Source organism: Macaca thibetana, chromosome 1 (assembly GCF_024542745.1).
Source record: "Macaca thibetana thibetana isolate TM-01 chromosome 1, ASM2454274v1, whole genome shotgun sequence".
Lineage (NCBI taxonomy): Eukaryota > Metazoa > Chordata > Mammalia > Primates > Cercopithecidae > Macaca > Macaca thibetana.
The window spans coordinates 59,261,980-59,277,114 of record NC_065578.1 but is presented as its reverse complement, the minus strand read 5'-3'; the positions used below and the strand labels follow the sequence as shown (position 1 = coordinate 59,277,114).

At 38.1% G+C, this 15,135-nt stretch overlaps 3 protein-coding genes across 3 annotated transcripts in view; all 3 read left to right on the top strand.

Annotated features, from left to right (window-relative positions):
* LOC126962825 (mitochondrial import receptor subunit TOM22 homolog) overlaps positions 1-15,135 on the top strand; it is a 448,771-nt gene that overhangs the window by 193,231 nt on the left and 240,405 nt on the right. The window lies entirely within an intron of this gene.
* Positions 1-15,135, top strand: part of C1H1orf87 (chromosome 1 C1orf87 homolog) — a 1,078,851-nt gene that overhangs the window by 997,021 nt on the left and 66,695 nt on the right. The window lies entirely within an intron of this gene.
* Positions 9,656-10,225, top strand: LOC126962829 (ragulator complex protein LAMTOR5-like). The gene has a single exon (XM_050804401.1). The coding sequence runs from the start codon at positions 9,674-9,676 to the stop codon at positions 9,947-9,949; it is 276 nt and encodes a 91-aa protein (XP_050660358.1). The 5' UTR covers positions 9,656-9,673; the 3' UTR covers positions 9,950-10,225.

The window sequence follows — 15,135 nt, the reverse complement described above, 5'->3', positions numbered from 1 at the left end:
GTTTGCAGCATGTGATTCATACATTTGGGATCCCTACAGAGCTGAGAGGTGTGAAATTGAATCTTAGGTCTGATTCTTTCTTGCCTTTTGACATTGGGAAAATGAATTAACATCTTTGGCCTTAGATTCTATATATATGAAGTGGGGATAAAACAACACCTATCTAGTAATAGGGTTATTGTGAGGATTAAATGAGAAAAAGTATGCAAAGCACCTTTCCAGTGTCTATTATAAATAACATGCTTAGTAAATAATTCTGCTATTATTATTGAAGTCTTTCTATAGATATAAAACATGTAACAAAAAAATCAAACATCTTTCTGTTAAATGCTTGATGTCCCTTTTATATTCTCTCTCTCTCTCTCTCTCTCTCTCTATATATATATATATATATATATATATTTTTTTTTTTTTTTTTTTAGACAGGGTCTCGCTCTGTGGCCTAGGGTGGAGTGCAGTGGCCCGATCTCGGCTCACTGCAAGCTCCACCTCCCGGGTTCATGCCATTCTCCTGCCTCAGCCTCCAGAGTAGCTGGGACTACAGGCGCCCGCCACCACACCCAGCGAATTTTTTTTTGTATTTTAGTAGAGACGGGGTTTCACCGTGTTAGCCAAGATGGTCTCGATCTCCTGATCTCGTGATCCGCCCGTCTCAGCCTCCCAAAGTGCTGGGATTACAGGCGTGAGCCACCGTGCCCGGCCGTCCCTTTTATATTCTATGCCTAGGATGCAGTTTACGTCTGTTTTGTAGATGAGGAAACTAAGACACTGTGATATGGTAAGTGATTATTTTGAGATATATCAAATCCCTGTCACTGTCAAGAAAAGTAAATAGAATTAGTTTGGACACCTGGCTCAGATCTCCTACCTGGAAGACTATATTATTACTAATTCCATTCCTTCCTTAGGTTGTTTGTTTAGCCTTATTCTCTCCCAAACCCCTTGCTTTTTCCAAGGATATGGAACTTAGTATGTTTTTAAACAGAAAGCAAGGAGTAGTATTTAATTTTTAAAATAGTGAAAAGTTAGCTTTATCTCATAGGAAGGTGCCTTTCCCCATTTTGTTTTCTAAACTTCAGGAACCAAAAAATAAAAGAGTACATTAAATCAGCTAAATTAATTGTAAAATAAAATATGCAGTTCTATCTCTCCTATTATACTATAACAGCTGGCATTTTTTAGGTAGTAAGACGGGTATTTTGTTTGTTTGCTGCGTTTCCTATAGACTTCATGTTACTGTTGCCGGGATGACATAGGATTAGTAATGTGCATTGCTAAAATATTCTTGTATGTTTAAAAATGAATAATTCTTAAAGCCTCCTCCTTGCTCAGGTAAGGAAAGTGCTGCCACTATCATGTCATTCATGCTGCAGAATCTGTCTTCCCAAAAGTGTTTATATTCATAAACCAGGGCCCCAGAAGGGTATTTTCTTTGGGTTGAATAAGTTGAATCAATTAATAAAAATCCACTTAAGAAGTGTAAGTAAACATCAAAAAAGAAAGGTTTCTCCAAAATGAAAATTTGAATTAAAAGAAAATCATGGATCAACAATGGATAGAAAATCAGAAATCTTCTCGTATAACCACATTTAGCTCAGATTTCCTGCAGGACATGTGTTGATGCTGGGATAGTATGTCAGACCTGAAGGTGGTCTTTTAGATGCAGCCCACTATATTAGCTTGCTAGGGCTGCTGTAATAGTGTACCACAAACTGGGTGACTTAGAACAACAGAAGTTCATGGTCTCAAGTTCTGGAGGCCAGACGTCTGAAGTCAGAGTGTCCATAGAGCTGTGATCCCTATGAAGGTGCCAGGGAAGGACCTATGTGTCCTAGGTGCTCCCTTGCTTCTGGCAGTTCCTTGACTTGTGGCAGCATATCTTCAAGCTTTACATGGCTTTCTCCCTGCATCTGCATCTGTGTCTAAATTGCCCCTTTATGTAAAGACATCAGTCAACTACATTAGGGGCCCACCCTAATCCAGTATGACCTCATCTCAACTCATTATATCTGTAATAATCCTATTTCCAAATAAGGTCATATACTGAGGTATGGGGGGTAGAATATCAACACAGGAATCTTGGCAGGGCCACAGTTCAACCCATAACAACCAGCCTCCCATTTTACAGATGAGGTGAGATAACTAAGGCCTCAGTGGTCTTAAAGCAAGCCCCTGAAGTTCCACGCTGGTTATTAAGAACTAAGACTGGAATGGAGCTCGCCTCCCCTCTTTCCTTAAGTTAACATGCATAATTGTTCACAGATCAAAGAAAAATACTTATATTTAGTATACATATTTTTCACAAAAGAGCAAAAGAGATTAATCTGTAGGCTTCAAGGAGTGAAACAAGTTTCCCCTTATTTGTGCCATCATCATCTTCCTCCTAGGTCACTATAACCGCCTTCCAACCTAGTTCTCTGTCTCTAAACTTCACACTCTGTAACTGACTCCTCTGCATCTTTGCTCCTGAATGTGTAGTCCGTGGATTTCCAGCACCAGTCTCAGCTGGGAACTTGTTAGAAACAGAACCTCAGCTCCCTTCCTGATATATTGAGCCAGAATCTTACTTTAAACCTGAATTTTCAGGTGACTCCTCCACACATTCCAGTTTGAGAAGCCCGATTCTTAAGTATGGCCAGCGTGATCTTTCTAAAATAAAATCTAATGACATGTTGCCACCACCAGACACACATTTGCCTGCCCCACCTGGGGGCTCCTATAACGCCCGTAAGGAATAGTACATGCTTACAACTTCCTATGCATTTCTGTCTCTCTATTTTACTGTAAATTATATGTGCACAACTATATCCCCAGCACAGAGGATAAAATCTTGTACATGGTAAAGCCTATTAAATAAATTAGAGTAACATGGCTACCAAGAAAAATAAAGATCTAGAAAGATAATACTTAGTAGCTTTAAATAAATACAAATCTAAAGGCCCATGCTGTTAAAATAACATCCAGATGTTACTATGGAACCCTGATGAGTAACATGCCATGTGACAGGAGACAAATATTCTCATTTTCAAAAAGGTGATAGAAGCTAGAATAGTACCACAGAGTCAGAGGTTGGTGGACGATCCCTGCCAAAACTGTAGGCCAAAAAATTAAATATATTAGTTGTGAAAATAAAACATGAAAGTGATGATCACCAAGAGGAGGTATGCATTAACTAAAAATAGATTATGCTAAACTGGTTCCATTCTCATCATTGACAAGATTATTGCAGTCCAAATGAAGAGAATGATAAAGACAGTATGTGTTGATTTTGGTGAGTCATTGGGCACATCTTTCTCACAAAGGCCTGAAACAAGGCAGTGAACTCCATACTGGACAGTGTTGAGATAGGTGATACACTACCAAGTGGTGATGGAACAATTGATATAAACACAACTTTCTGGAGGTGGGGAGGATTTGTGTGTGTGACCCTGCTCTTATTCAACAGTTTTTAATACACAATCAAAGGAAGATAGACAAATTGTTTTAGTAAACCCATAGGTAGCAGAAAGCTAAGAAGCTTTGGCAGGGAAATAAGCTACAACCAACAAGACTAAATGAACAGAAATATAGGCAAAGGCTACCTTTGGAGAAGTGTACATGGAAATGGTTATATGGAATAAATGTTCCGGTATTGCCTGTGTTTGAGCTTAGCATGAGTCAAGGGTATTCAGATAGAGAGATGTGGAGGCTCACTCCACGCAAAACTCAGTGGAGTACTGCACACTTCATTCTGGATGCCACATTTTAGGAGGGACCCTGACGCACTAAATGTTGGGGCAGCAGAGGGCATTATGAAAGATCCATTGAACAGAACAGAGGTCTCAGAAATAACACCACACATCTACAACCATCTGATCTTCAACAAACCTGACAAAAACAAGTAATGAGGAAAAGATTTCCCACTTAATAGATGGTGCTGGGAAAACTGGCTAGCCATGTGCCGGAAACGGAAATTGGACTCCTTCCTTACACCTTATACAGAAATTAATTCAAGATGGATTAAAGACTTAAACGTAAAACATAAAATCATAAAAACCCTGGAAGAAAACCTAGGCAATACCATTCAGGACGTAGGCGTGGGCAAAGACTTCATGACTAAAACACCAAAAATAATTACAATGAAAGCCAAAATTGACAAATGGGATCCAATTAAATTAAAGAGCTTCTGCACAGCTAAATAAGCCATCATCAGTGTGAACAGGCAATCTACAGAATGGAGAAAAATTTTGCAATCTATTCATCTGACAAAGGGCTAATATCCAGAATCTACAAGGGACTTAAACGAATTTACAAGAAAAAAACAATCCCTGGGCAAAGGACATGATCAGACACTTCTCAAAAGAAGACATTTATGCAGCCAACAAACATATGAAAGAAAGCTCATCATCTCTGGTAATTAGAGGAAAACCACAATGAGATACTATCTCACACCAGTTAGAATGACAATCATTGAAAAGTCAGGAAACAACAGATGCTGGTGAGGATGTGGAGAAACAGGAATGCTTTTATACTGTTGGCAGGAGTGTAAATTAGTTCAACCATTGTGGAAGACAGTGTGGTGATTCCTCAAGGATTTAGAACCAGAAACACCATTTGACCCAGCAATCCCATTACTGGGTATCTACCCAAAGGATTATAAATCATTCTACTATAAAGACACATGCATATGTATGTTTATTGCAGCACTGTTCACAATAGCAAAGACTTGGAACTAACTCAAATGCCCATCGATGATAGACTGGATAAAGAAAATGTGACACAAAAGCACCATGAAATATTGTGCAGCCATACAAAGGACGAGTTCATGTCCTTTGCAGGGACACGGATGAAGCTGGAAACCATCATTCTCAGCAAACGAACACAGGAACAGGAAACTAAACACCACATGCTCTCACTCATAAGTGGGAGTTGAACAATGAAAACACATGGACACAGGGAGGGGGACATCACACACTGGGGCCTGTCAGTGGTGGCGGGGGAAAGGGGAGAGTTAGCATTAGTAGAAATACCTAATGTAGGTGATGGGTTGATGGGTGCAGCAAACCACCATGGCACGTGTATACCTATGTAACAAACCTGCACATTCTGCACATGTATCCCAGAACTTAAAGTATAATTAAAAAAAGAACATTTGTGATTCATGGGAGGATGTCAAAATAGCAACATTAACAAGAGTTTGGAATAAGTTGATTCCAACCCTCATGAATGACTTTAAGGGTTCCGAGACTTCAGTGGAGGAATCACTGCAGGTGGGGTGAAAATAATAAGAGAACTAGAATTAGAAGTGAAGCCTAAAGATGTGACTGAATTTCTGAAATCTCATGATAAAACTTGAGTAGATGAGGAGTTGCTCCTTATAGATGAGCAAAGAAAGTGGTTTTTTGAGATAGAATCAACTCTCCAGGTGAAGATGCTGTCAGCATTGTTGAATTGACAACAAAGGATTTAGAATATCATATAAACTTAGTTGATAAAGCAGTGGCAGGAATTGAGAGGATTGATTCCAATTTTGAAAGAAGGTTCCCTGTGGGTAAAATGCTATCAAACAGCATTATATGCTACAGAGAAATCTTTTGTAAAATGATGAATCAATGGATGCAGAAAACTTTATTGTTGTCTTAAGAAATTGCACAACTACCGCAACCTACAGCAACTACCATCCTCATTAGTCAGCAGGCATCATCGAGGCAAGCCCCTCCACTAGCAAAAAGATGAGGACTTGCTAAAGGCTCACAGATGATTATTAGCATATTTTAGCAATAAAGTATTTTTAATTAAGGTATGTGCATTGTTTTTTAGACAATGCTATTGCAAACATAATAGACTACAGTATAGTGTAAACATGACTTTTATGTGCACCGGGAAACCAAAAAAATATGTGAATCACTTTATTGTGATATTTGCTTTATTGCAGCACTCTGGAACCAAACCACAAATCTCTGAGGTATGCCTATAATTTGCATCGATATTTACACCAAAGATATGCAAAGTTCTGGTATTTTCCCACGTGACTCTCCTAAAGCTCATATTCTGTCATTTTTGAATCGCCCCAAACCCTTTATAATAACAAATTCTTTGTGACTTGTCTTAAACTTCTTTAAGTGTTAACATTAACAGTTTTAGAAATTAATGTATGTAGGGAATTCCATCAACTTCCTTTTCACAAATATTAACTGAGCACCTACTGAGTGCCAAGCCATGGAGACACAGAAGTGTACCTAAAGTTCTAGTGATGGGAAACACAAAATAGACAGATAAACAATGATTGTTCATGTAGGCACAGTGCAATAAGGAAAAATAAAGGAACATGAGGGTCTATCAGCTCTTAAGGGTCCTAGAAGCTGTCTCTGAGCAAGAGACATTTGAACTGAGACTGTGCGGAGATAAACAGCTAGAATTATGCAATGAGAATTATCCCAGGTTAACTATCAGTGAGCTAAGACTAGCCCAGCCTTCGTCCGCATGGGTATGGCTCTACCAGATTTAAACTCTCCATAAAGTTGGTAGTATCTTCTTCCCTCCCCTGCTCAAGAAAAAGGGTCTGCAACTATTCACAGGTCTCAAGTTTGCCCATTATTGGGCATCTGGCATTCTCATTTACGGTTACAAACCGATGGCACCTAAGTTGACCGCCTGGAGCCCAAGCAATTTTTTTTTCTTTTTGTATAAGGTTGCCTCATGCTTGCCTCATTGTATTAGTCAGGGTTCTCTAGGGGGCAGAACAAATAGGATATATATCTATATCTATATCTATATCTATATCTATATATATATATATAGATATCCTATTAGTTATATATATAATATATATATATATATCCTATTATATATAAAGGGGAGTTTATTAACTCACATGATCACAAGGTCCCACAATAGGCCATCTGCAAGCTGAAGAGCAAGGAGAGCCAGTCTGAGTCCCAAAACTGAAGAACTTGGACTTTGATGTTGGACGGCAGGAAGCATGCAGCATGGGAGAAAGATGTAGGCTGGGAGGCCAGGCCTGTCTAGAGTTTCTTCTGCCTGCTTTATATTCTAGCTGCGCTGGCAGCTGATTAGATGGTGTCCACCCAGATCAAGGGTGGGTCTGCCTCTCCCAGCCCACTGACTCAAATGTTAATCTCCTTTGTCCAAACACCCTCACAGACACACCCAGGATCAATAATTTGCATCCTTCAGTCCAATCAAGTTGACACTCAGTATTGGCCATCACACTCATAAAAACTAGAATACCATCCCTCAGCAGGAGCACAGTGCTCAGGATCAGGGAACCCATATACCTGCTGCTTTCCTGCCACTGAAGTCCAGCCTGCACCAAGTGATACACAGGTATTCACCTACATCCTAGTGACTCCACAGACTTACAGAGAAAGTAAATCATGCAAATATCTGAAGAAAGAGCATTCTAAGGAGAGAGAATAGTCAGAATAAAGCCTGTTGGTATGTTTAAGAAAGAGTAGGAAAGCCATTGTTTGTGGAGCACAGTGGGGAATGGGGAGAGGAGCAGGAAATAAGGGCAGAAAAGCAGTAGGGCCATAGTAGGAACTTTGGATTTTGTTCCATGTAGAATGGGAAACCACTGGAAAATTGAGAGCAATGCTGCTCACATTGTATTACTATTTTCTAAAGGCTGCTTCTGTCTGTTAAGTGGTGAGTAACTTGGGAGTGACACTAATAAAAAGAGAGAAAACATTTAAAGAGTTATGATAATCCAGGCAGGAGATGGAAGCATTGACCAATTACAGTCCATATATAAAGTATGGATAAATTTTGTGATCGAAAAATTCAAGGATCCCATTTATTATTTTTTAGAAACAACTGATCAATAAGCCTTATCTTTGTTTATTGCTTTTCTCACTAGACAATCTACACAATAGCTAAATATCTATGAACTCAATCTCTCATTAAAACTGAACAATAACATCACAGAAGATACTTATCTCCATTTTTACAAGTTCAAAATGATAAAGCAGTAGGCTAAAATCATACTTCTATTAAGCCCTTTCCACTGCATTAAACTGCTTCTTATTAATATCCTGGAATAATTTTTGTTTGTTTTCATTTGTTTGTGTGTTTATTTTAGGCACTGTGAGAAGTATAAAGAAGCATAACATACTGTTGTTCTAGTCATAAGTCTGTAAATAAGAGTACCGGGTATTATGTGAGCAAACATTCAATAAATGTTTTAGAAAACTTCTAAGTGCCCATTGATCCCAAATATTGAGACTATGAGGTAACAGTTATTTTTGCCATTTGAATTCTATATATTTTAAAAAATATAATAGAAAGTCAAAGTCAAAAACAAAATACTGTTTACAACACATGTGACAGAAAAATAAGTAATTCCTAACTGCATAAAGAGCTTTTCCAAATTGATGGGAAAAAGATGAACAGCCTCATTTCAATAATTGGCAATAGACCTAGACAGGAAATAGAAGAAATCAAAAGGAACAACAGATATGTGGGTGTATATTCAACCTGCATGATAATAAAAGAAACGTAAAGAGTAATGAGATATTATTTTTTACAAATCAAATTAGGAATGTTTTATAATGGAGATACCCAGTGCTGGCAGGTGTTTAGAGAAAATACTCATATGATACTGTGTTTTTTAAAGTATACTTATTTAAAGCCTTAGAAGTATATGTCCTTTGGCATAGATCTGTGTCTATGAATCAGTTCTATGAAAACGATTATCGATGGGTGTAATGATTTGGTTTCAAAGATTTACACAAAAATGTGTGTTGTGTCTGGGTCCCAATAGGAAACAGATCATACACTCAAACCAGGATGGCTTTAGTTTAAAAGGAATAATTACAAAAATATAAGCTGAGATTAAGAGAACTGCAAGCTATGGTGCAGGAATCATGGGCTAGCAGCCACAAGGTTGGTAGGAGCACTAGGTCTGAAGAGAGGAGAGGAGTGGAATGTTACCGAAACCATAAAAAGGAAGCATTCTGCAGCTCGGGCCATCTTGAGAAAAGTAGTGACTTTTGGCCAAGAGACACAGGTAGTCTGAGTCAACATTTCAGGGAGGGAACCTCCTCCTGCCAGGGCTACCCATTGGCCCAAACCACCCAGAATCATAAGACATAGGCACTGCTTTTCTTAGAGACAGGATCTCTGTCCATCACTCTGGAATACAATGGAGGGATCATAGCTCATTGCTGGAACTTCTGGGCTCAAGCAATTCTCCTATCTCAGCTTCCCAAGTAGCTAGAACTACAGGTGTGCACCACAACGCCCGGTTAATTTTTTTTTTTTTTTTTTTTTTATTTTGGTAGATAGGGTCTGGCCATGTTGTCCAGGCTGGTCTGGAGCTCCTGGCTTCAAGTGATCTTCTTACCTAGGCCTCCCAAAGTATAAGATTGTAAGTGTGAGCCACTATGCCTGGCCTCATGGGCACTGTTGATAGAGTAAGTCCACAGAGATCAATTTTCTGGGGTTGAGAAGGATGGTGAGGATATAGGTGCCGAAGAAACATCTCCAGCAGAGCAGCAACATTCAAATTAATAAAAATTTGGAAACCAAATTAATGTTCAACAATATAGGACAAGTTAAATAAACTCTTGTATATCTACATAATGAAATACCATTAGACATTTCAGACGTTGGTATAGAGATAGAAGTATTGGCCTGTAAAGATATCTGCGTTGTTGGGTGGTCGGTGGGTGCGATGGAGGCAACCTTGGAGCAGCACTTGGAAGACACAATGAAGACTCCCTCCATTGTTGGAGTCCTGTGCACAGATTCACAAGGACTTAATCTGGGTTGCCGTGGGACCCTGTCAGATAAGCATGCTGGAGTGATATCTGTTCTAGCCCAGCAAGCAGCTAAGCTAACCTCTGACCCCACTGATATTCCTGTGGTGTGTCTAGAATCAGATAATGGGAACATTATGATCCAGAAACATGATGGCATCACAGTGGCAGTGCACAAAATGGCCTCTTGACACCTCATATCTGTTCTTCAGCAGCCTGTTACAGGAACTCGATCCTACCTATGTTAATTACCTTTAGAACTACTAAAGTTCCAGTAGTTAGGCCATTCATTTAATGCGCATTGGGCACTTTTCTATTTATTTAAGAGTCAATTGCTTTCTAATGCTCTATGGACCAACTATCAAGATATTAGTAAGAAAGGATCATGTTTTGAAGCAGTAGGTCCAGGTCACTTTGTATATAGAATTTTGCTATATTCAATAAATCTGTTTGGAGGAAAAAAAAAAGATATCTGCGTTATTTTGTCAATTGAAAAAAATGTTTAAGAGATTAGAAAGGTTGATTACAATCAATCTTTGTTTTAAAAACAAAATAAAACTTCTCGTGTGTGTATATGGAAGCTTTTTGTATAGAGATAAAATATTTGGCCACCTTTAGTTTTGCCAGCTAAGATTTTGAGATAACAAATTTATATTGATAGAGTATTTTTAAAAATCCATCATCTTTTTATATATTCCTGATTTAGTTCAACCTGATTAAACAAAATAACATAGCAATAATGATTGCTCCTCATTCCCATAGACCATGTGGATGAATCCAGACGTGATGCAGAGAGAACTGTTTATGCTACATCCTCTCAGAGTATGGATAGAAGACCTGGCTCAGAAATTGTGCCCTGGCTCAGAAATTGTGCCCTACAGCACAGAGATCAGCACAGGTGAAGAGGCCAGGCAGTTGCACAGTCATTTTGCTTAGACTTGCAAAAGCAATACAGGAGAGAATGCAAGTGCAAAAGACATTAAATTTCAAGTCATTAAAGATTGGTTCCAAGATTTACATTTTAGCCAATAAACATTGGCTCCAGACTGGCAAAGCTGCACTCTCTGTAAAGCTCTTGGGTGTAATCCACCTGAGGACATCATGATGCAACAATGTTTGGGTTGTTTGTTTTTTTTCTGTAAAATTAAGGAATGTGATTGAGAAGAATCCTGCTTTATCAGAACAGATTTTTAATACTACTTAATATTTGTTTTTTAAAGGCAGAGTGATTTCTCAAATTTGTATTTACTGTGATTGATAAATAACAAGGTGGTCAGATAGATTGCATTAATTATATCTGTTTTATCTATTTAAATAGATTTTCTTCAGTTCCTATCTACTACAAAACCTTGACTTTTGAACTTCAGTTTTGTCTGTCAATAAAGGAAGTTTTGGGAGTCCAGAGAAAGACGCATCCCTTTGTACCTGAATGATGAGGAGTGTGTGTGTAAAGGAGCTAGCACTTTCATTTATGATTAACATAGAATTACTATTTGTCAAAGGCTGGGGAAGGCACACGAGGCTTGGTGCTCAATATTTTATACATTTTATCTTGATAAGGATTATTTTTTCTCATCTTGTAGCTGAGAACCTGAAAATCAGATATTCCCAAAGTCACACAACATGAAAGAATTTATGTGTGGTGACTGACACATAAGCATTCAGATAGAACATATTAGCTAAAATAATTACATTGATAAAGAAATGATTCAAGTACGAGTTCAGGAGTTGAATGAAAGTATTTTTATGATCTTTTCGAAGACTAAATTTCTATGATAATAGTACATGGTATGGCTCCATGACATAAAAAAAGGAAATAAACAAAAAACCTTCATACTTCGACACAATAACATTAGCTACATTAGCACAGGCTTCGCATTTCAGCTTCCCTGTGGAGTTTGGTGAGCTTTTTCAGCTGTACTCCCCTCCCATTTCCGATTTTATTTTTTATTGTCTTTTTAAAAAGAGAAAAGTCTGGTTGTCTTGATTATCTCTTATTACTTACAAATAAGAACACACTTTCATTTGCTGAAATTAGATCCCCATTCACTGTGTTGGCACACTCTAGGCTGTCTTCTCCAGAGGGTTAGGGCCTGTTAGATGGCGCACAGTTGGAAATTGGTGGCACTGAGTCGCTGCCAAGGCTGGCAGACCTTTAAGATGGCATCTGGTGACCTTTTGCTGAGCCCCCTGGGTCCTTCATTTGAGATTTTATGTTCTCGGCAGGGGTGTAATCCAAATCAAATGTGAGATCTGGTGAGCTGGAGTTACATGGGAGGTGGGGCCGGCGGGGGATCCCTACCTTGCTTTGGGCAGAGGATGCTACTAGACGCCTTTGCAATGTTTCTTTCTAACCCTGAGACTCTGTGCTCTAATGGAGGGTGACTCTAATGGGCTGGTTTGCAAAAAAGAGCCCGGTGAGAGAGGGAACGATTGGACAGTTTTCTCCTCATTTATTTATCATCCAGCAACACAGTAATCCTCTCTAATTGCTCTCATTCCTGGATGACACTAAACTCTTCACGGCACCCCAAGAGCAGCAGCTGAGGTCAGAAGTACATATGCGGAAGCTAGCTGTGTCTTGCTTCCAAGAGAGTATTGATGGTGTTTTTTGTTTTTTGTTTTTTTGGTTTTTTTCCTTCTTTTGAAATGGCAAATGTCTATTTTCAGTAATATAGGTAGATAGTACACAAGCCTAGGAGAAAGAACTGTGAGTTTGTGAACAACATAACAACCAATGCGTGTTGACAAATTGTTTGTGTTAACCACAGACACATGCCGTTTCTCAGCTAGAGAGTCATTTTCTTGATAATTTTCAAAGTGCTATGTTTTTTTTTTTTAAAAAAATATAGCTTTTACTTGAAACAGATTTAACAGGTTATTTTTGGTTTTACATCTACAGGAACTGTTTTAAAAGACAGGCAGATACATTTTACATTTCTCAAGCAATTCTGACCTGACACTGCTCACAAAAGGATCTCGAAGATGATTAAAGCGAAGATAATCCATTGTCCCTGTCTTTATCCAAAAGAGTTAACTCCCTGCCCAATGACCATTTTTGCCTTCAAATCCTGTGTTTCCTACTTTGGTTAGCTGCTCCTGTACTTTCAGCTCCTCACATAATCACAAACTTCCATGGACCTTCCTCTGATTCTACTACCAATAGGATCTGAGTCTGTGCAATGAAGTAGACAGGTTTAAATCCTGGCTCCACTACTGAAAAGCCATGTAAATAGAATTAGGCCAATCATATCAACTTTCCTGGCCTTAATTTCTTCATCCTAAAATAAGAATAATAGGAACACCTGACTATAGGGTTGATTTAAGAAATATATAATCTAATGTATATAAATAAGTATAGTGTGGCTGTCACATTAAATGTTCAGCAATAATATTATTTTTGTAACCATTGCAAACTATAGTTCTTTGTTTCTTATGAACTTCAAATAGTACTGAATCTTCATAATGTTCATTTGACATTCATTTATATGCTAAGTGGATATGTTTCATATTACTTACGTAAATTTTATACCAATTTGATACTTTATAGAAATACAACATACCTATATTTACATAAAAGTATACATCATCAGTCTACCACTCACTGAATTTTCACAAACATGATATACTCATGCAACAAACACCCAGATCAAGAAACAAAATAGTACCAGAATCACAGAAACCCCATTATGCTTTCTTCTGGGCTATACATCTCCCCTCAAAGGTAATCACTATTCTGATTTCTAGAATCTAGTTTTACCAGTTGTTAGCTTTATTATTTGTGTTATTTTTGGACAACCAAATGAAATTTAAACTTCTTGAAGGCAGGGAACATATATGTCTTCTCTCATTACAAAAAACATTTGTCAAATATACACTCTCCTTCTCATACTCCTGTCTTGCACTATTATCATTTGAATGTGTTTGTCTGGCAAAGCCCCAGTTCTGTGTAAGCCTCACTGTCTGCCTTCTCTGCATGTCCGCGAGGACTACTGGGCGAAATGCCACTCATCCTCTCAAATTGATTTCACAAAAATCAATGGTCTTTAACCTTAACTGACCACTCAGTTGGCCCAGCCAACCTGTCTTATTTTTCTGATTATCCCTCTTCTACTCTTCATAGCAGCTGCCCCAAACCATCTGCCCTTAATTCAGACTTTCCACCCCATCACTTCCCCCATGAGACCCAAGGTAACCATACCTTGTTATCAGAGAGAAAATTCAAGCTGTCAGCAATTTGATCAACCTGTTGTCATCAAATGTACTAATTTGCCTATATCCTTACCTATTTTTCTACAATCTTACCCTGAGGCTGCCTCTGTTCTCTCAATGACTTCCATTTCCCTTTGTCAAGGTTCATCTTACATCATCAATGATGCCCTCTCCTTTCTGCAGTTCAACTGGCTATTCACCATTGGTGTTTCAATAGGTTAAACTCCCTAACATCTTTGAACATGATAATAACAGTCTTATCTGAAACCCTGTATTCCACATCAGTCATCACCCCATCTTTCTCCCTTCTTGCAGCCAAACTTCTTCAGAGAGGTCTTTATACTTCCTGTCTACATTGCTTGTCCCCCCTCTTTCTTCAATCCACTTCAGTCTAGCATCCACCTACATTACCTCATTGAAACTCCCCATACCAAGATTCCTGACTACACCCTTATGGCTAACCCAATGGACCCTTTTCAGAAATTTCCTTTCTCAGCAGCATTTAATACTGTTGTCCTGTCTCCAGAAACATCCTCTTGCTTTTCTACCAAGTCTTCCTTCTAGTCTCCTGATTTCTCTTCTACTTTACTGGGAATTTTTTAAAGCTCTTTTTAAGGCTCATCTTTCCTCTTTAAATGTAGGTATCCATCAGAGTTCTTTCCTAGGCCTTCTTTTCTTCTTGTGCTACCACCACTAAGAGGATGACTATAAAAATACACACATACATTCAAATTATTGCCCATGGTTTGGTCTTATTCAAATCAACAAGTATTGGAGTTCAACAAGTATTATTTAAATCAATGAATATTGTATTTACATAACATGATATGCTTGTAAATGGATCTTTTCCACTGTATCTATAAATAACAGCTAGAATTTATAGAATGCCATGTAGATACAAGGCATAGCTACTTTGAAACTTATTTTTTCTGATTATAAAATAGTATTTTCTTATGTAGAAAATTTAGAACAATAATACTATAAAGTATAATATGACATGATATAGTGTAATAGAGTGTAACATAATACCCTGAGTTCTACCACCCAGAGATACTGTTAACTTTCGGCACATTGTTTTCTAGATTGATTAGGCACACACATTATTTACATGCATTTTATACAGTTGAGACAATCATATATTCACTTACTTTTATAAGTGGACATT